We start from the raw sequence: 22,061 nt of genomic DNA on the forward strand, positions 1-22,061 counted from the left end.
TAATAAAAGATGCACTAGTGTTTATTTATTATTTGTATTCTTATAGCGAACGAAGTTTATTGTAATTTTTCATATACATCTTTGTTTCCGATACGTCTCTATTTTTATATATTTAAAAATAATCCAAACGTTTTCTTTTTAAACGCAAATTTAAGTTTTACAAAATGGTTTTCATGAGAGTAGGAAGGAAAGAAACAAGTAAAGTATTTGTTGGCGTACTTGGATATTTAACCAAGCAAGATATTAATGCGTTATTCACGGCCCTGCTTCGACTAAAGAGTCTATAAAACTAGCTCTAATTCCTTCTTCTTTTTCGCATTAGTGAGGAATTCGAGAACACCGTACATTCATGGCCGAGTGAATAAGCTTGTCTGAGTTTAGCCTCCTTTCTCCTGGTTGTTTGCTTCAATATTATTATTCGTCTAGCTTTTTCCCCCGACACCAAATAAGTTTAACGTAATAATGAACTTTAGAATTCGGTAATCGAGAAACGAACGATAGCATCACGTTTGAGGTGAGATGACCTCTTCACACTTCCCGTATACATGAAGCAATCATACGCCTCAATTTGTGAAATTCATGTGAAATCAATTCTTCGAGAAAATTTACTCTGCTATAAACTAAATCGAATAGAATAGCTGCCTAATTACATTGCAATAAAAATTTTTATTTATTAATCTAATTTGCAAGCGTATAATTGAAAAATAAATTCTTAATGTAAATAAAAAAAATATCGCAATTTTCTAGAAAAAGTATTGACAATTGTACGTTTAAACATAAAATATTTTCAAATATATAAATACTCGAAAAACAGATATGATTTGAACAAAGCTTAAAACGTATTAACAATAAGATATGTGTTTGACTTTAGGCTTGAATTATATTTATAATTGTAGTTAATATTATGATTAACAAGTCTTGGAGTCTGACTAAAAAATAAAAACGAATAGTGTTAGAAAATTATCTTCTCGTTTTTTTCTTCGGGGCATTTTTTCAAAAGCATTTAGAATTACGAGAGGATATATTTTAAATGCGTGACCACACACCTTGATCTACCGCGGCTCTAAACATGCCACGTACCATATTATCTTCGCTGAAGAAACGATCCGGACCTAAACCACAATGAATATGGATCATTCTTGTTCGATCTCCGCGTGGAACGATCGTGAACGGGGTCGTACAAGCGTAACGAACGCTCGTGAATCCGATGCGCTCGACTTTAAGTGACTTTCTCGACGATAATCTACCGTATAATTATCAGCCTCGGCGTGTTAAAATCGCGCTTACTTAGACAATTACAGCGCGGCTGTTTATTCGCAAGGGAACATTCTTTATTTCGAGTTTATCAAACTCATTTATATTACTCGACGGCCGCGTAATTATCCCGTGATTGAGGTGCGCATTTATGTGCTTGGAAAGCATTTTTCGTAGCGAGAAACTGGAAACTCCGTGTCTTAATTCACCAATTTCTGGCTTTCTCCATTTATGAGAAGCCGCCCAGACATGACGGTCCGATGATATCTTTTTTTTTTTTTTGCGATGCATGGTTCGACGGGAATCAGAAATCGATTATTAAAAATTATACCAAAAAATCTTATAAATACATAATTATTAAAAACATATTATGAAAAAGGATATATTGTGTTTCATATCAAATTTCATATCAAATTATATCAAGAAGATTTTAATTAATTATTTTTTAGGAATTCTTCTATCCCGAAAAAATTGATCATTGATTATAAATATTTAAAAAAAAAATTGGAAAATTATTTTAATTTAGAAATAATATAATCATAAAAATTCTATTTAAAACATATGTTATTGAAAATAATTATATATTTTTCATTTTATATTCAATGAAGATGCTAATTAATGTATAGAAATTTTAAAGTATTGTACGTATTCAAATTGTACCCGTCATGTGACTTCACAACAATAAAATAAAAAAAAAATTTTACATGAAATTTTATATGAATTTTAATATAAAATAAAATAATATATTTGATTCAAAAAAGATGGAAACAAAGTAAAATTATAATTTCGCGCACACAATCGCATTTTGTGAGGAACGTAAAGAATTTATATTTAGACCATTATACGTATTATGATGAACGAGGCATAACCACGATCTACTATCTTGCATTAGTAATAATTAAAGAAATAAAACAAAATTGCGTGTTTACGGTTAGAAACGTACGCCGCTTAAAACCTTCTAATTACGCCGGCGAAAAGTTTCACGCACGGTGGGCGTGGTGCGTTCTATAGAGTGATAGGTTGATACTTCCCGACGAGGAAGTGTACCAGATGGCACATATCACGTATGCCGGCCACACGCATAATATATATTTTTACACGCTTCGTAATGATTAACCACTCCCGGTGGACGCTTTCGCGGGTGACATCACCGCGTTTATTATCGCCATAAGCACGAAAGCTCGCGCCACGAGCGAATTACTCATTGCTTCGGTGAAAACATTAGAAGAGAAAATCTCTCTCTCTCTCTCTCTCTCTCTCTCTGTCTTCCTTTCTCTCTTTTCCTCGTGGAATGCACGGCTATTATTATTCAGGATGTCGAGCGCATTCTAAATAAACATCCGCGGCCGCCGAGTCGCAGACGGAAGTCGTTAATAGAGTATTTTCGATAAAGCTCGGCAATGGCAGTTAGAGTGATATAACGATAAACATGACGTAAGAATACGAGTTATAGCAACTGGACGATGACATTCCAATTTTAATACCGACATTCTTAGGCCAATTCTTCCCGTGCGCGCAACACAGAAATTCAGTATAGCAATTTCTGTGCAAATGACGCATATTTAATTGACTATTCTCTCTCGAATGTTCTATTTATCTCTCTCTCAACGTTGCAAAATAAAATTTTCCGGGTTTTTAGTGTATAAAAAAATTTTCAGAATATCGACACTCAAATGTGGCTCGTATCGTTTTATCGACTTTTATGAGGCAACACTTTGGATAAGAAACGAGGAAATTGTGTATCGCTATCACCTGATATCTGATCAATTCGTGGAAGTCGCGCCCCGTCGTCAGGTTGCGCAGGTCAGTGCCTCTCGAGGAACCGAGAGTTTACGATACTTGGAGCGTTCCCTCTCGGAAAAGATGAGGTCGTCAACCTCGGGTGTGGCGTATCCTAGGACGAGAAATGCCTTTCAGCTGTTAAAATCCTTCAAACGAGAGACTATGCCCAAACGCGAGAAGCCGCCGTTCGTATTTTTAGCGCCCGCCGGTGACATCGCGGGGAGACGATTTTCATGGGCGTCGTCTCCGCCGCGGGTTCCGTTTCCATCTTCCCATGGCGAATCAACCTCGATGCAATTTCGTTTGGTTATCTTCTTCTGATTCCTCTTCCGAGCGAAAACAAAACTCGCTCGTCCTCTACGCATCGTTTGAGAAAAAAATCAATTTATCTGGCGAACGACGCGAGGAATGTCGTCATGAGTCAGATACGAATGTCCCGCGAGCGAAAATGCTCGCACGCTACACTAAAATTGGAACTCGCTGGCGTCATAAGCGTAAAAAGCACGAAGATGCCTCGCCTCCCTGCGGTTGGGTTTCGTTTTTTTCGACCGTGATGTTGAGTGCGATTATATCCGGTTCGGTTAACGTCTTGGCGATGAAAACGTTAACGACGCATCGCGATCTTCGTCTCGAAGCAATGGAATTCAAATTGGTTCCGAATTGGCTCGGTAGCCATCCAACCGAAATTTGTATCGAACTTTGGAGTTTCTCTTTCACCTTTAGATCTCATTCAATTAAATCGATTTTCAATATAATTTTCAATATAATTTTCAATATGTCGAGACATTAATTCGGAATAACAAACGGGAATCTTTGCATTCGGTGTCGCGACTTCGTCACAAGTAAATTACATCCGCAATTACATCCTCGAAGATGCAACAAAATATCTATAACAAGATATCAAATATCATCGCTCATTTAAATTTAAACGGACTAAATAAAACGCTTCGAGAGGATCCAAGATTAAAGATGCCGAGACACGACTCGGCTCCTCGCCGAGGGAGTTTCTTCTGAGAAAAAAAATCGATATCAATTCGTCAATAAATTTATTGTTCGAATTAAGATAGCACGCGAGGATTCTTGCGCGCGGTAATCTCGTTTCCAGCGGTGTAACGGACGTAATAAAGAGTCGCCGCGAAAGAGATACCGAGAAAGACCGGCTTTCGAACGCGCGACGAAAGGAGCGGAGAGGAGCCGCCGCGATATCGAGGGATTAAGACGGACGATCCTCCGGATGATTCACCGGGTCTAGCAGTTAGGCCGCTCCGCCTGATCGTAGGACGACCGCTTGCGGGCGTAATCAGCGATTCTCATACGACGAAACGCGAGAAACTCGTTACGCGAGTAACGGCTATTTCCGGACGCTCTCCCGCGGGAACAACGAGGCGGATCGACGCTTTTTCGGCCGCGAAAAAAGAGAAATGCCGATCGGTCTCGCCGCGCGGCTGCCAGCGTCAACGCTGGACCTCCGAGAGGCTGGAAGGAGGGTTCGAGGTACCACGAGGTTCTCTGGCCTTCGACCGAGCTTTTTGAGGACGAGGCTCACCGCTGACCAGACCGGTATCGTGTACGCCGATGTGTGCGTGGGGAAAATAATCACCATCGATATTTCGTTCGACCTCGCGCGCCGCGCTGCGCCGACGTGCAATAACGATTCTCGCGCGCTCGGCGCTCGATCTCTCTCGCCGTCGGTTCTTCGAATTCTCGCGTTCGTAATTAACTCTTCTCCTACCTCTTTCCAAATAATAAGATATCTCGTCCCGCGAAGATGCAGCATCGAAGGCGAAAGAAGACACACGGAAATTATAACGATTACAAATCTTATAGTTAAGAAATGTAAAAAGCTACGCTATCTCACGGGGGGAGGGGCAATTGACGTTAATTGAACCGTGATAAGCTTAAACAATCCGTTTTTAATAATCAAGGATGGAGCGGAGGGGAAAAAAAGGGGATAAGATACGTCTCGGAAGGTATCGCTAATGGATCAAGTAATAAAGCACGGTAATGACGGCGAAGGACCTATCATGACCCAAATTTCACCTTTCGCGCGATATCTTGTGAATGGAATACCCCCCCCTTTCCTCCCCACTTGGGCGTCCCTTCCTGCTCTTTATCCTTCCCCTTTCCTCCGAAGCCTCGTTTCTCCGACGAATCCTTTCGAGACGAAGAAACGCTCCAGGTGTTTCGCTTCAGTAACCGTGGTCTTGGTTCAGCTCCTCCCGGATTCCTTTGTTTAATGCCTTATTGCGATCTTTTAACGCCGTTGCACTGTTGCCATGCGCCGCGCCGAGAGGAACCCGAGCCGCGCTGCGTCCGTTCCGGAGGTTTCAATTAGCCGAAATTAAACGAAACCGGTTTCGTTAACCGTTTAGTACCTCAGAAAGTTGTAAATCCGACGTTGTAATTCGCTGATAAAAGTGAAGTCCCGAAATTCGCATCTAGCGAAGTTCGTGATAAGATTATCTAAGATCTTAAATTACAATTAACGTCAGAATCGTTCGATAATTCTTAGAATTTATATCCGAGAATTTTTCGAGACGACTTGCAATTTCGTATGACTAGAGAGAAATTGTAAAGTGATTGGAAATTCAATATGTCACGTGGAAATGTGACGGCGAAAGAATCGTGAAGTTTTTAACAAATCGAAAGCAATTTTTAGAATTATTATGTTATTTTTAACACATGCTGAATCTCGATAAGAATTTCCATATTAATGTTCCGCAAATCTATATTTGCTTATCTGATTTTTCCCCAAAATTTCTGTTTCAGACATCAAAATCAATGATCTACAGACTAGTTTTACTAGCAAATCTAAAAATTTGGCCAGATACAGATCTAAAAACAATTTTGTTGAATCATCAAAATTATTATGCAGTTTAAATATAATAATTTAACATTTAAATATAATAATAATATTGCAAAGATATCTTCCAACATCCAATTTGAAAGTTGTATATAATAATTTTAAAGGCCTAACAAAATTATTCAAGTCTGTGCCAAATTTGTCAAAAATGTTCTTTCCGAGCACGTAATTAACATTCCGAGACCTTTAAAGCTTAAATTGGATAATGTAATTACCGTGACGTAACAGGCCCGTCCGTGTCCGTCAGGATGCGTTACGATATTGGTCGAGAGATAAATTGCGCAAGTACGTCCCAGTATCCAAGCAGATGCGACTCACGTACCGACGGCCGTGCCGTCATCGTAGATTTAAGCGGTATGCGCCGCCGTCTGATTCAGAACGTTATTTAAAATACGGAGGAGCGGAGTGTGTGTCGGACCGCGCGCGGTCGTGTCAATACGATGCGTCAGAGCGTGACGGAATCTCCGACGTATTTCTCCGGGATGCTGCACGACTGCTGTCCGTTCCCCCTCGCAGGCCGCGGTTTTTCTTCTTTCCGAGAAACGTCGTTGAAATCAATTTTAAACGTGTCGCGCGACACGTACAAATTACCGACGTAAGGATGAGAAACCGACTCGCGCTCGTGCGCGCGCGCGCGCGCGCTATCCGCGGACTCGCTTTCCCGAATTAACAATTATGGGAACGTGAGACGGATAGAGAGGATCCTTAACGCTACGCATGTTGCGTTCTCTCCTCCGAAGTTTTCACCGCGCCGTACGGCTGTGTTGGCCTTTACGCTTTTGAGATCCGCGAGAAGGGATTCGGCATTCCAACACATGTTGTCGCACATACATTACAGGTTCCTTATTATTTGTTAATTAAGATATATGTAACAACTAATGAATACTTGAATATTTGAATAAATTAGGAATTTGAGTCAGATAAATCAACTTCGAAATCGTTTAATCTATCATTCCGGCTGTCTGGGACAAGCGAGTCTTTTAAAACGAGACATTATATAATTTATAATTGAATTTATAATTTAAGGTTCTAAATCTTATATTCTCAATGCTCATTTTATTTCTTCAAGAAAAATGGTTTATTTTATTTGTCATAAAAGGAAAGGAAACGTCATTTACATTACATTTAATTAATAAAGAGGAGACAGAATTCTCAATAAAATTCTTTTTATATTTAGCCAGATTTTTAAATATTTCAGCAAAACTGTTGTGGTGAAATTGTCGTATTTCCAATACGTGTACATTGGAAAAAACTGACGCTTGAATTGCTTTGACAATTTCATCACAGCGAGGATAAGCGCAATATTCCGCTTTTTATTGCGGTTTGGTGCAATACGGTCTCTACGGAAATCACGTCAAGGACTGACATAGGATTTACGTAATTTTCAAATTCCTTGCGCGAAAAGCGCGAAAAAAAGATTACGTCGGCGCGGCGGATGGCGACGATAATCGCGCACTTCCTAACGGAGGGGCATATTTTCGCGGACATGGCGGACAATACGGTAGTTTTGCGAGGGGGGAGAGATTTCCGGACTCCTTTCGATGAATGTGCACGGTGCCAGAATACCGTTGCTGCTGAGAAAACGTCGCGCGATGACAATGCCGAGAAAACGTCGATCAGTCGATTACCATGAGTTCTTGCTCTGTCTTGCTCTTTCCAAATTGCATCGCCTTATATCGTTTAGTTACAATTTTTATACGCATTACGGATCGAATGCAATCGCACACACATGAGTGAGTACTAATTTCGAGAGAATTGGACATTGGACGCAACGATGCGAGAGATGTTTGACTTTGTGATTAAATAAAGGAGCTAATTGAAAATTTTGGCAATATGATAATTTTCCGACAGTAAGATTAATATTTATCATAAAATTATTGAAAGAAATGACGAGTAGAATAATAAGTTTCCGAAATAATTTTCGCAAAATTATAAATGAATAATTTTGTTGGGGCTTTAAAATTATTATATACAACTTTCAAATTGGATGTTGGAAGATATCTTTGCAGTATTATTATTATTATATTTAAATGTCATACATAATAATTTTGATGATTGAACAAAATTATTAAAAAATTGTAACTTAATTAATATTACAAACATGATTAGAAACCTATTTCATTATTTTATTTAATTATTTCGCAATTAAATTTACGAAAGTAGAATTTTTGCTATTAAATAGTTTTTGAAATCTTTTAATTTTCTCCTTTTCCTTTTCCTCTCTACTTCCCACCTTATTCTATGCTTGATCAATTGATTGCGAATGATCCTCGACTTACCGTGGAGAAGGCAATCGACCGGACTCCTAATATTCTCGACGAGGTCCTCCTCCTTAGAGGCACTATGAATCACTGTGAATCACTGAGTCACCAACTGAGAGACGCGAGAGAGACGCGGAGTTTAGCCACGGCGAAAAATCAATCGAAGGGAAAACGTCTCGGGAAACAGGCGACGGGAGAGAGACGGCCGACCGTGCAGACGGATGACGAGCGAGTGAGAGAATGATCGGAGAAGCCGCCAAGATCAGCCTCTTCGCCGAGGACGAAGGAAAAGGCGAGCATCGAGTTCGCGTTACATTCGACAGACCTCCCTTCGACATCGCGAGGCAAAAAAAAAAAAAAGAAACGCCAGACAAGACACAGCGAATGGCCGATGGCAGAAAGAAGAAGCTTACGATATCTCCGAGACAGTGCCTTGCATTTAAGCATTTCAGAACGATGATTCGATAATAACGAGATCGCATCTTGAAATAAAATCCACGAGATTCAAGAAAAGGCTTATCGACTTTATCGCTTTCATCCGGCTGTAAATAGTTGATACTTGGTAAAATGTCGTTTGGAATAAGTATTAATTTCACGTGATTTCGTATCTCTCGATTATCTGAAATATACCGAGTATTCCTATCTGAATTACTTCCTTTCGCTATAAAATTCATGAATTAATTTTAAATAAGTTTAATTTTTCGAAAATGTCAAGACATTTTAATCACACGTAATTATACATAATATCGTTGATATTTTTCAAAATTAAATTAAACTAAAAACGCTACAAAGGAGACCGAAAATAAAATGTTTTTTAAATAAAATATTTTTACTAAAATAGTTTTTGTTAAATATACACGAAAAGAATAGCTTTACTGAATCTAAAAATTTGGTCAAATATAAATGTGAGAATAATTTTGTTGAACTATTAAAATATTTATATAGAATGATGCAAATCGTTGGTTAGAATATCAAAAAGTTTGTAATATTATTATGCTTAAGCATCCTACATGATAGTTTTAATAGTTCAACAAAATTATTTTCAGATTTGATCAAATTTTTAGATACTTCAGCAAAACCGTTCTTCCCGTATATATTTTAAGATATTCTTCGTATATCATAATTATTTACGTTAAAGTATAATTAAAAAAATATCTAGCTGCAAATATGTCGTTCATTTTTACACGGTTGAATCTATCGGCATTATTTCTCTGCAAAAGACAAAAACAAGGGACAGCACGTGTCAGCTGCGTCCCTGCACGAAATTGTAGTAATTTCTCGTTCACCTGCTGCTTCAGCTGTTCCTATCTCTTCCTGCTTTCTCATCTCTCGTTGGAAAAAAAAGTAGCTCAACTTACACGAGAAAAGAATCAAACGTCGAACAATTAAACAATGGATTTGTCGAAACCGGCGACGTACGCTATCTCATCTTAACCAGATTATCTGCGGATTTCGCGCAGAAATAGAGACGAAAAGGTCGACTAATCGGCAGGAGAAATGTGTCGCGTAAAACGAAAACGCTACGCAAATTTTGTGTCGCGTTCGTCCCGGAAATCCAAGAAACAGAGCATGACAAGTAAAGGCCACGAATAGAGAGAGATAGAGAGAGAGAGAGAGAGAGAGAGAGAGAGAGAGAGAGAGAGAGAGAGAGACTGGATTACAAAGAGATTCGTCTTTTCTAGCACAAATTCCTCGACGAAACGACATCGTTTCCTTTACTTTCTCGTCAGTGATACGGCAATAAAAATAATTTCGGCTTGAATTTTTTGCGAGAGTTTCGCTTATCATTCAAATTAAATCTCGTATCGATCGATGTACGTCGAATACGTGCGCGTCGTGTACGTATCGAACGGTGATATTGGATTTTCTCCTCGTTATTCCTCAATAAGAAGTTTCATTCGTACTTCGCGATATCCCAAGAATTTATTCATGAAAAGTTATGGCGATTCACGCGAAAACAATTAATTATTTCTTCATAAATTATGAAAAAGAATTATCCGTTGCACTTTGAAGAATGTTCTTCGTCTTGAATGTTGAACAGCATCTTAAATAGACCGTTCAAAAATTAGATTACGTCTAAGGCGTCCGAGCACCTTTTAAATCTTTAATTTACGGCATAAAGCAGCTTTCTTCCGATTGACACATTACATTAAAATTGAACGGGAAGCGGAAAATAAAACGAGCGCTCGCTAAATAACATTTCGCGAGCGCGATAGAAACGAGAAGAAGAATTACCAGTGATAAATGGGAGCGAGTCCTATTCGAGAGTCGCGGATTTAAAATTGATATACTGCCGAGCTTTATTGTGTACGAGGTTAACAGTTTAAAGATCGTTATTTATTTTTAAGGTAAATAAAAAATATATATTTTGTACTCACAAGGGTTTTGCAGCACCTGCCGGTAGACGCGGAGCGCCGCGGTCCTCTGATCCACGTAATCCCATAATCCGTCGCAGGCGATTATGAGAAAATCCTCGGTTCCGTCTAGAGTTACGCATCGAACCTCGGGCTCGCCGCTGATGTACGGTTTATACGGGACATCGCCTGTAAGAAAAAGAAGGAAGGAACGTCCGCTCCGCTGTTAAGAGGCACGCGCTTGCGGAGAGGCTTAGGCGCGAACGCGAAAAGCGGAAAGGAATGTTCAGCCCCGAAAGTATGCGATTAAGATTGGAGCGGAGGCAACTGTTACGGTTTGCCCATTGGTAAAGCCGTAATTCAGATATTTTACACGTGAAAAACACGCCACGCGGCGCGCAATTAAGTATAATTAACTGTTTAATGAATAGAGCGGCTAATTTAAATAACGACGCCACTGCAACAACGCCGCGCTTCCGGTTATTATGAATCCGAACGCCGCTTTTTCTTCCATGCCTTCCTCGCGAAATCACTTGATGCAAATATATATGCATAGCATGTGCGCACACACACACACACACACACACACACACACACACACACACACACACACACACACACACACACACACATTGTATATATGTATATATAAATATACACGAGAAAACGTTTGCGTCACGCAATCGAGTTATCTCATTCACGATGATCCAAATTAATTTTTACAAATTCGTAATAGACTCTCCAGTTTTCGTTCACAGCATCTCGTTGCGGCAACATTATTGCGAGAATTAATTTCAGTTAATTAAATCCACCAGAATAACGAGTCTCATTAAATCGGGCTTGTTTAATTCACGTCCGATGATACGATCGGACTTTTATACGACATAATTTGAAGGGGAATAGAGAGATATAAAAACGAGTGAAACAAATGTGAGAAAAAAAATGTCGCAATAAGAACCCCCCTCCCCCCCTTTTTTTTACCGAACGCGCGCACGGTCATCTTGATCCCCGGGGCGCGTTGGAAGTTCAACGCGCTGATGAACCTTCGATATGTCGGCTCGCGAGCCCTTCATGTCTAAAGATAAGCGGGAATGAGAGAAACAGTCTTTTAATTATTCCGGACATGCGATTGTGCGAGCCACACTCGGCAGAGCGCTCCCGGAGCGTAACTGCACGTACTATTGTGTCAGCGGGCGAACGGAACCAACAGGATACTCGACACGCGGTCGGAATTTTTTTTTTTTTTCCTTTCCTTCTTCACCTTTGCAGGTCGCGTCTCGTAGCCCGTAGTTGGACGCCCGTTCCTTACTTGGCTGCACCCGCGAACGCGACTCGCGTTTCGACATCTCGACGTCTTCGAATATCTGCGACGAGTAGCGAAATATACGCGATTATATCGACCAATAATAAACTCTAATTCTCCAATACAGGGAAAGCTGCTCGCGCTGATTACGTCAGTCGGAAAGTAACGTTTCCGGCGAACGTTGGGAAATGAGTATTATTTCCGTATTATTTCTGATGTGATAATTTCGAGAATCCATTGAAAGCAATATCCTCGATTAATCCAAACCTCCGTCTTCTTTCGTCTACATGCGCGGAATCGAGATTTCGCAAAGCGTGAAGAGTGAAAATGTTTCCTCAATCGCGGAGGAAAATGAAAATCGAAAAAGCATTTCCGTATAAAACATTCGATGCAATCGTGAGTATATTTTCGCGGTAAGCTAGATTAATTAATTTCTCAAGCTAGAAAAAATTAATTTTTATTTTTGTTATCTTCAAGTTCTTCTTAGAAATCAGATCTTAGTGAGATTGCGACTTGTGAAGAAAATTTATATCGGTATCTTTTATCGGTATATTTAAAAAGTGATATGAAATTCCGAGATTAATATTGACTTTTCCGACGACTTTGAGTTCTCAGTGAGACTTTAAACGACGTATCGTTTACTGTACTATCATCACGATTGACTACAGTGTCGCTGTCTCCATCTGTACGTTAATATCGTGTCTTCAACGCGACGAAGGCCGACTGGTAAACGCGATATGAAAGCTTTATTGAAAAATCTGATTGTACCTTTAGTGACTTTGATCAAATTTCAATTAATTTAATTGGCGATTAATTCAAAAGATACAATTATTTAAAACAGAAATTCTCTGATTATATAATTCATCATTTCTAATCTAAATTTCTATTCTACGTCTGTTTTTATATATCAAACAGTAAACAATCAATGATTCTATTTATATTAATAAAATACTATAAATATTTTTTGATGAGTTAATTGTTGACTAAGTTAACTATAATTTGATCAAAGTTAATCTTAGATCTATTCAATTGTTTAACATAAATAAATATAACGTTTCGTTGCACGGAAAAAATTTTGTTTTGTCATGTTTGTCAATGAATTTTCATATTTCTTTGCAAAAAGGAGGATTTGTATTGCAGTCACTTACCAATGGCTCGAGATATACTGAGAAATCCGTTTACTCGCAAAACACCCATACAATGGACGACGACTCCTCCCATATTGCGAATCCGCTCGCTCTCGTCCTAGCAGGAAAAAGATCGAGACGTATAGTAAATAGGATACATTGTACCTGGCCTCGATAGATCTTGCACATGGCATTGTCAATAATAAAGAGTCGGGAATAATATTCGCGTGATAACATATAGATGTCAAACGTGTCGATACTTCGATACTCTCGCTTGGAGTTACGTTTCACGCGTCTCGATTGTTCACAATACAGAAGACTCCGAGCATCGATGACAACGTAAAATTGCTAGTTTAAAAATAAAATCTCTCTTTCTTTCCGAACATGACTGTCATCGGGACGCAGATTGATAGCGACAGAAGATTGCTGGATTTTCGAAATTATGAGGAATATTTAGACTCGCTGGTGACGCCTGTAGATATCTATTACCTCAGAAGCAGTAAAATCGCGCGTCAATTAGCCGAGCTCGGTTATCGCTGCACTGGCGAGACTTTGAGCGAAAAATGCTTTTATCGTCGCTTACAAATCGTGAAAAATTTATTGTTTCCTGTTCACCGGCCTTACGAACTCACATCGGAATTTGTGTCGTCCGTCGGTAGGTTGATGGAGGAGCTCGCCCTGCGCGAACGAGCCAACAGATTAAGGATTCTGTCAACCATCATATTCGTTCGTTGTTCCGTAACAAAATTCGAGGAATCAGCTTATATTGATTTTGAAGACCGGCTCAAATTGGAAGATTGGCTGCCGTATTATCGAGGAGAAAAAAAATTGTCGCCTCTTAAGCGAGATCTCGCGTACTATCACTGGAGATCGGGGAAAACGTGTTTGAATGAAACCCGTAATTATGTGCCGATCGTAGATCCCAGACGTGGCCTATTGTTTAAAAATATTCACGATAGACGAATGATCACGGTTGATCCAGCTGCTGCGTCACCCGGTATACAAACGACACGAGTTCGAATACCTTGTCCGCATTACGAGCATGTAATATTGTACGATCACGTGATCAGAAGCAAAATTATACAAGAAAATTAGAACGTCAATATGTTACTACGTTGACTAGATTTTTAAATATAAAATTAATCTGCGCATGTATTTCCTCATTCAAGGACATACAGCAACAAACGAAGAACGTTTTAATAAACATAAAAGTTAAAATTATAATCTTAAAGTAATTTATAAAAAAGATCATTTATTCATATCTCGTCATTCCTTAGCTGAAGTCAGACTTGTAATGTAAGCTGGTCAATATTGACGGACTAAATTATTTTTACTCCAAGAATTATCGACGTACGGTTATAAATATAAAATTCATCGTTCATCGCAAGAACGGGATATTTTGAAGACAATTAAGCACATATTTAAACTTATTAAATATAGAAATGTTATATCAAAAATGAGATTACATTATACGTTTTCATTTTGTTTTATTAAAAAAAAAAAAAAAATAAGAAATCTTGATTACTTACTTCTCGTGCGGGTCGATGAGGATTCACCAATTGTTTTACGTTGCCGCCGAATGTAACCAACGAAGCCATGGAGTCGCCGACCCAAGCGATGTATAATTTTTTATTGATCAACAACACGCAAACCGCGGTGGTTCCACCGTTTAATTTCTGTAATAAAATGCGATCGTTAGTATCGGTAAAACATAGAGAGCGAGTTGGGATATACGATATTTCACGCAAATAACATTTACCTGTGTACTTGACTTTGCTATAAATTGCGCATCGGTAGTTAAGAAGGCATCGCGCAACGCGCTTTCGGGATCTGTGGGATAGTGCACACTTTCGACCAAATACTGATGCAAATGAGTCGCGCAATACGCCGCGGCATCCTGTCCGCCGTGGCCATCGAACACGGCATAGTAATCCACAATTGTATCATCCTGTAAAATATGATATTTCATATCAACTCGTATGTTAATGCATCGACATTGTCAAATCGATTTTGACTGTAATTGCCAATGAACTTTAATTCAAAATTAATATATTTTTTCTCAGGAAATTTTTTTCTTTTTATGTATCAGTTTGTGAATGGGATTGTCAGATTTATACCTGAATATTAAACATGGTATTTAAGTCGTGTAGGATCATGTGGCGATCTTCCATTTTTCTTCTAGCATTCCTAATAGCACCTACTGTCACTTGTGGCGTGGACGAAGGCGGTGGCAGGAGGGCTAGCCTGCTGTTATCTAGATACCGCCTGCAGATCTCGTTCACTTCGTTCGTGACGGCTTGCATAAGCTTCAAAGGCGCGTACGCTGCAAAAAACAATTCATCGAAATTATTAAATAATTATCTTGATCATCATATGAGTCATTCACTTTAAACGTAAATGCATTTTCAAATTTTACATATACTATATCTATTAATCATGTTAAAATCATAATATTTAAATAGCTTGTTATTTTGTGGTTTTTGCAAATATTTATCTAAAAATGTACGAGATTGCAAAACCTTACTCTTTTCTTGCTGCCTCAGTCCGCAGATTTCCGGCTGTTTCTTGCATGTTGATTTGATCGCTTGTATCACGAGACGTGCGATGTAAGACTGTAAGCTTGGTGGACAGTATCTGAAACCAATCGCACTCTTATTACCTTTGTCATTGTTAATTGCGAGAAATATTTGATTGATTTATAAATATTTGAAACCATGTGATTTGAAATATGTGATACGAAAACGCTAGATTAAATTCATAAGCATTTGATTAATTTAGATGCAATGTTAAATAAAAAAAAAAATGTTTAATTAAAAATTAAATATCAATGTTTAATTAAAAAAAGACATGTGTCATTAATGTCTTTTTAGTGATAATTTTTTAAATAATCATAATTTATATCTTTTAAATGATTGGAAACAAATTTGCAAACTGAATTTTTGATAAAAAGAGACTAAATATAGAAAAAAAACTTTATATTTACAAAAGCAATATATGATAAAATAACATGACTCCTTTGTGTTAAAAAACGTGTCAGTTAAAATTTCTGTGTTATTTAAATATCCAACATTCGTGTGTAAATTTAATATATGTCATGACTGTTTGCGAATTGTTTTTTATGATTTTTCTGTTTTTAGCTACACAGCTACTGAAAGAATTAAAAAAAAATATTAAATAAACACAGCTATTGAAAAAATTAAAAAAAAATATTAAATAAACACAATTAGTTAAATATTAAATAAATAGTAAATTAATAAATAATTAGTTTCACACGCTAAATATAATTTAATTTTAGAAGATTGCATTCATTTTATGTTGAAAGTATTAACATAGTATTAGTGTTATAATCATGCTAATTTAATATCTCCATATTATATTCAATTAATACACAAAAAGTTTGAATAGTCCGTTTGGGGAATGCAATGTCAAATTTAACATTAAATCTTCTTATCGCATACGTGTTTCCGATGTTTTATTGTTTGATAAAAAAATCTTACTACTGTCTTTTCAAATGCTTTATACATTTTAAAATAAAAGAAATAGATACTTCGTATTTTCCATAGGAGAAGAAAAGGGGAAAAAGAAAAATCATAAAGAAGGTATGCACAAAGTGTAATAAAAAAACATTTGAACATTCGTAACGTACATGAGTATTTTTTGAGCGTATCGTATATAGTTTATCCTTTCCGTTTGGCGCGTGATAACGACGACGATGGGCGGTGATAGTCTCGTGACGGTTTCAGTTAAAGCAGATAAACGCGCCGGCAGCGCGGAAGTGGCTTTCATCTCGCGACGATTCGGCCGTTTCGCATCTTCGCAGAACTCGCGATGCGAGAGGGCAAATTTCTTACGTAATCCCACCGTAGCACGTTTCCCGTTTCGTGCGATGCACCATGCAGCTATACGTAACTTTTTTGCGCGCCTGCCTTTTTTCCACGCCGCGCACGGCGATATTCTCACGGCTCTAAAAGCGCTCGACCATTTTGTAGATACAAATTGCGCTACGGTACAAATTGCGCTTATCGAGACCTACAGGAGAAAATATTTTTCGTAACTTTCTCGGATTTCCTCCCGTATGAAAATAGGTTCTATTGCAATAGTGCCAATTCTATATATATATATATATAAGGTGTCCCATCCAAAAATATGCTTTTTATCTGTCTGTATAATCTATGTGTTTTTTTTTTAGATGAAAATTTTCGTATTTTGACAAACTATTCTTTATTTATACAAAACTATCAAATTTTACTGAATATATATAAATAAAATAAATAAAGATTTAATAACCAAAGCATGCGATATATTTTTTGAGACACTCTGCATCGAATCTTTTAATCTTCCATTTAATCTTCTATTTTTTCAATCGTTCTTAAAATATTAATTATACTGTCACAATAATTCTATAAAAAATTTAACATTATTGATACACAATCTTAACTTTTTTATCTTTTTAATTAATTTTTTCATATTTCTTAATATTATATCTGTTAAAATATTTGAGTAATTCTATGATTAAAACGAGTTCGTTATCTAAAGTAGTACAAAATCAATCTTGTTGAAGAGAACATTTAATACAAGAAACGTGATTTCTCAGATAACGGCAAATCAGCAAAAAGAAGAAAAAAAAAATCCCATCACAATCAGCAAAATCAGCAAAAGAAGAAAATTTGATCGGGAATAACACGATCGTAATCGGTATTGTCGAATTAAAAATCATGTTTTTGCAAATATTTCTCTTGCAAAACGATCAAATGTAAAATTATTTCCATGAAATTCTCATTTTATTTATGGAGCATTGTCGCGAGGGAAGTGTCGCGAGGGAAGTGTCGCGAGTGAATGAATGGACACGCAAAAAAGGATTATATGCGTAACAGTATGTTTTAGGAATCTACATAAAAGTTAAAATTGACTGAGGTATTATTTTTCGCGTTTTTCTACTTCTATTTGTAAAAATAACAAACTACCAACTAAGTCACGATCCGATTCAATCAATATTTATGAAAAAGACTCGAAATTGAGTTAAAGATTTAGTTTCCTTCACTAATATTTTCCTTAGACATTCCAAATTTGTTGTCCAAGTTAATAATCTTAACCTTGTAGGCACAACATTTTTAAAGCATCGCGTCTCGCCATGCGCGAAAACATGCAAACTTTCGGCATCGTGACGAAATGTCAAGTGTAAACATACATATACACACACACACACACACACACACACACACACACACACACACACACACACACACATATATATATATATATATATATATATATATATATATACTCTCTCGTACGAGATACGTGACAGCGCGCATCACCACTCCCACAGATGATTAATCCAAATAACAAACGTGCTTACATTCGATTGAGGTACTGTAGAGTCACGCTGATGATCTCACCGACGAGCTCGCTCTCGTTGACGTCGTAGACGCTCACCTTCACCGGCAGCTGATCCTCGGGGTTCACCCTGGCGACGAACTCGGCGAAGAACCGCGAGTACTCGCCGAGGTAGTCACCGTCCGCGACGCAGTCCGCGGCCATGTCGCTCGTAAACGCTCGTAAAACGCACGTGCCGCGGGGAGCAACGCGCGACGCCACGCCACGCCACGCCGCTCTTGCTTCGCTTTTGCTCCCGCTTCGTACCACGCCGCTTCGCTCTGCTCTGCCCCCGTTTCCGCCTGTGCGCGTCGCGCGCGCACTACACTACGCTCCGCGTTCGACGCCACCGGACGGTGTGTTCACGGCTCGTAACGCGGGACGCGTGAGTAAGTCACGCTGTCACCACACTATTCTCCGCGAGCTGCGGAGTCGCGAGAGGCGGCACGTAGCGCGCGACCGATACGCGATATTTGTATATATAGGTTACGTCATTCATTCAGCGGAACGTCCCGCGTCGCACACCGTCGCGCACTCGACAGTCAACTATGGACGCGCGACACGGTCCGGTTAAACTTCCGACGCGCGCGGTTACATACGTAACGTACGCACGCTAGCCCGCACGCACGCACGTATACACGCGAGCGTACGCGGAAGGAGCAAACGTACCGATTACGAAGAGAGACGGAGAGGGGACGTGAGAACGCTTGAGAGAGAAGGGTGGAAGGGACGTGCGCGCCGCGTTCGAAATACATCAGGCGTACATCGCACGCTCGTGTCTCACGCGATTTTGCGGTTTCCTTTTCTCAGCGGCGCACTTCGACTCTTCACAAGGAAAATGCACTAGACGGTCGGTCAACGTATTCGTCAACGATTATGCAAGTTTTCTTACCGCGGCCTCGCCGACGATTTTGCGACGTGTCACTCGTGAGGTTCTACGCCGTCGTTCGCGGCCAACAATTCAAGGAGGACAAATCTCGCGCATGCGCGCTCGCCAAGCGCGCTCTGCATACGACAAAGAAACGTTGCTTTCTCCTGCGGGAAATGTTGACAGAGAGAAGCAACAGAGAAATCAAGTTTCCGAATTTCTGAGTTTTATCTTTTTCTTTTTTTTGTATTTTCTTTTTCTTGATTATCGAAAAAGTCAAACAATACGTATTGTCCCACGTATATTGCTCCAGTCTTCTTATACAAAATATTATCCAGCCGATTTCGAATGAAGTATAATTTGAAGATGTTATTGTGACAGATTTTTGTACTTTTCTTGTTGAAAGTTCTTAGAAATTATAAATAGCGGTACAAATAACTCATTAATAATGGAATTCGTGTAATAGATTTCATGCAGTTAGCTTATGATAAAAGAGGGAGAGATGAAAAAAAAGAGGCGTATGCGCAGTAATTCGTACACTTTGTGTGTGATTAAAGATGCTGATTTAGCGGGGATTTTAAATTGTGTTATGATTATAGATTTGTTCTTTTTGAATAAATTCTTGCATTGTTCATCTTTCTTCTTTTTCTCTCCAACAGAAAAAAAGAAAAAAGATGAACAGTGCAAGAAATTTAGTTAAAAAGTGTAAACTTAAGATCATATAATGTAATAAATATTAATATGGGACTACGATCTATTCTGCGCTATAAATATTTTGAATATAATTAATCGATTAGAACAAAAAATTTCAATGTGTGTGTGTGTGTGTGTGTGTGTGTGTGTGTAACAGTATTCGAATTTCAAACTCAATTAATCAATTTTAAAAATTTCAATTTATATATATTAAATTCGACATTTTAATATCAAAATTTTCATCTCAAAATAATCTCAAGTCTTTATTATATTTATAGGGATTATATTTATAGGGATTTATTATATTTATATGTCTAAAACATCCTGTATATTACCACGAAATTCTTTTCATTATCATATATATCATTTGTACGAACAAGTAAACGCGGATGTAAAATAATAATAAAAACGCAGTTTTAAATAAAATTAAATTTCGAAGTAAATATGTTTATGTTTAAAAATCAAAATACTAATAAATCATAAAACATCATGTAAACAAACTAATTCTAAATTTTAACAGCTATACAAACTTCCATAAGATTGTTGGTCTTTAATTTATTATTTTTTAATTTAATATTTAATTTAGTATTACTTTTTTTTATAGTCAGTATTATTCAAGCATTTCGTGAATGATCATTCCAAATTGTTTTTGATCGGCTGTATCTCGCAATAAAACATTTAACGTCACATTATAATCACACATTTATTCACAAACTGTAAAATTCCACATACATTTACCGTATATATTATTGTACACATGTGACTCAATTTAAATAATAGATTCATGTATGTACAGGCTATACTAAATCTTACAGTAACAAATTTGCTATGCACTGTTACAATATAGTGCATTTTGAGTTGAGAGGAGATACTTGCTCTGTGCCTTCTTTCATTTCTTTGCTTCTTATTTGCAAGTATGAGTTTTCGAAATTTTTTTCCATCCATTCAGGCAGTGGAGCGTTCCAATTCTCTGGTGGTTTCTCTCGTCTCTCCCAAACATTATTCTGATAATGACTTTGTAATCGATTTATCCTACGTTGCTTTTCACTTTGAATGAGCTTAGCCTGTAAAGATTTTATTCTGATATTTGTAATATGTTCAGATTACATTATTAAAATATTTAACAACCTGCATACATATGCCTCTTCCGATTTGTATTTTTGCCATTGATAACAGTTATCATAATCAATCTTCCATTGATTGCAATCGATACTTTCGCCAAATATGAAGTACTGATGGAAACGAGCTTTTATACTGGTACAATCATCGTATTCATCCTTATATAATATACATGGTCTTATCTAATGAAGGTACAAATACAAATAATAAATTATTCTATAAAAAACGATGTAAAGATATACTCACATACCGACCAATCATACTGGCGTGATGCTTTTTCTTTATCAGCTTCGCCCATATTCACTAAAGTATATCAATTGCATAAGACTTTTCAATATAAATAAGATTTTTACAATATAAATAAAATTGTCTATTATACAATTTCAGTACTGGCAATGAACACAGCCTAAATATATTATAACTAGAAGCGAGGTAGGTCATAAGCTAAGTATTAGATTAAAGTCGAAAATATAGAAACGATTCTAGGTATCGTTATGTATCGTATATAAGTTAGGTATAGGTTAGGTATAGGTTAGGTCTAGATTAAGCGTGCGCGTTTGCGCCTAAGTTTTATAAAATGTGCATTATAAAATGTTATTCGATTATTATAATGACATTTAAATTTTCGGAAAAGAAGTCCTGAATAAACTTTGTTTACGATTTATAATTTCTGTCGAATTGTGTCCTAAATAATTTTTCGAAAAGTTTCTTCGAAAATAAAAACGAAAAATTAAAGAAAAAGAAAGACAAAAATATATCGATATTCGACAATTTTGCTTCAATTTAATTTCAGACTGTATATCTTATTAATACAAAGCGAAATATTGTTCAACAATTCAAATAAAAAAAATGTACATCGAGAATTGTACTGTCGCCACTGTAAAATTAATATTTCATTTGTCATACAATAAATGTTTTATCGATCGATTACAAGATAGAGAATTTTTGAAGATTTAAAAACTTCACTATTTTATGACCAATTAACATATTCAAAAATGTTGTATGACAAATGAAATATTAATCCTAAGTATATTTTAATTGGTCGAACTGTTTCGTTCGAT

At 37.4% G+C, this 22,061-nt stretch overlaps 3 protein-coding genes across 6 annotated transcripts in view; 1 reads left to right on the forward strand and 2 right to left on the reverse strand.

Moving 5' to 3' along the window:
- Window positions 1-19,206, reverse strand: part of LOC105424180 (uncharacterized) — a 51,590-nt gene extending 32,384 nt beyond the window's left edge. The window contains exons 1-7 of the mRNA XM_011634273.3: window positions 18,304-19,206; window positions 15,469-15,578; window positions 15,062-15,267; window positions 14,704-14,892; window positions 14,474-14,620; window positions 12,966-13,062; window positions 10,539-10,703 (exon numbers count right to left, since the gene is read on the reverse strand). Coding sequence (XP_011632575.3) covers window positions 10,539-10,703; window positions 12,966-13,062; window positions 14,474-14,620; window positions 14,704-14,892; window positions 15,062-15,267; window positions 15,469-15,578; window positions 18,304-18,485 — 1,096 coding nt within the window. The 5' untranslated portion in view covers window positions 18,486-19,206. The remainder of the gene's footprint in view (window positions 1-10,538; window positions 10,704-12,965; window positions 13,063-14,473; window positions 14,621-14,703; window positions 14,893-15,061; window positions 15,268-15,468; window positions 15,579-18,303) is intronic.
- On the forward strand, window positions 13,069-14,459 carry LOC105424164 (cilia- and flagella-associated protein 299-like). Its single transcript, XM_011634253.2, has one exon. The coding sequence runs from the start codon at window positions 13,329-13,331 to the stop codon at window positions 14,037-14,039; it is 711 nt and encodes a 236-aa protein (XP_011632555.2). The 5' UTR covers window positions 13,069-13,328; the 3' UTR covers window positions 14,040-14,459.
- A 1,359-nt stretch (window positions 19,207-20,565) lies between the features above and the next one.
- On the reverse strand, window positions 20,566-21,951 carry LOC105424165 (synaptic plasticity regulator PANTS). Of its 4 annotated transcripts, none has more exons than XM_089083844.1 (4): window positions 21,856-21,951; window positions 21,251-21,303; window positions 21,018-21,182; window positions 20,566-20,945 (listed from the first exon to the last, which is right to left on the reverse strand). In XM_089083844.1, the coding sequence occupies exons 1-4, from the start codon at window positions 21,902-21,904 to the stop codon at window positions 20,718-20,720; spliced, it is 495 nt and encodes a 164-aa protein (XP_088939970.1). In that variant the 5' UTR covers window positions 21,905-21,951; the 3' UTR covers window positions 20,566-20,717. The 4 variants fall into 4 exon arrangements, 3 of the variants coding, with proteins under 3 accessions (XP_088939970.1, XP_088939971.1, XP_011632557.1); XM_089083845.1 differs by lacking the exon at window positions 21,856-21,951 and adding an exon at window positions 21,380-21,621; XM_011634255.3 differs by lacking the exon at window positions 21,856-21,951 and having other exon boundaries at window positions 21,247-21,620.
- Window positions 21,952-22,061: the final 110 nt, after the last annotated feature.

Source organism: Pogonomyrmex barbatus, unplaced genomic scaffold (assembly GCF_055798465.1).
Source record: "Pogonomyrmex barbatus isolate J1 unplaced genomic scaffold, ASM5579846v1 scaffold8, whole genome shotgun sequence".
NCBI classification, from domain to species: domain Eukaryota; kingdom Metazoa; phylum Arthropoda; class Insecta; order Hymenoptera; family Formicidae; genus Pogonomyrmex; species Pogonomyrmex barbatus.

What these genes read in the sequence shown, in the direction of transcription:
- LOC105424165 (XM_089083844.1), bottom strand. Translation starts at nt 21,904, where the DNA reads ATGACAAATGAAATATTAATTTTACAGTGGCGACAGTACAATTCTCGA. An exon ending in GCGACAGTACAATTCTCGAT is followed by an intron (nt 21,304 to 21,855) that starts GTACATTTTTTT and finishes GATATACTTTAG; the next exon opens with TGAATATGGGCGAAGCTGAT. An exon ending in CACGCCAGTATGATTGGTCG is followed by an intron (nt 21,183 to 21,250) that starts GTATGTGAGTAT and finishes TACCTTCATTAG; the next exon opens with ATAAGACCATGTATATTATA.
- LOC105424164 (XM_011634253.2), top strand. Translation starts at nt 13,329, where the DNA reads ATGACTGTCATCGGGACGCAGATTGATAGCGACAGAAGATTGCTGGAT.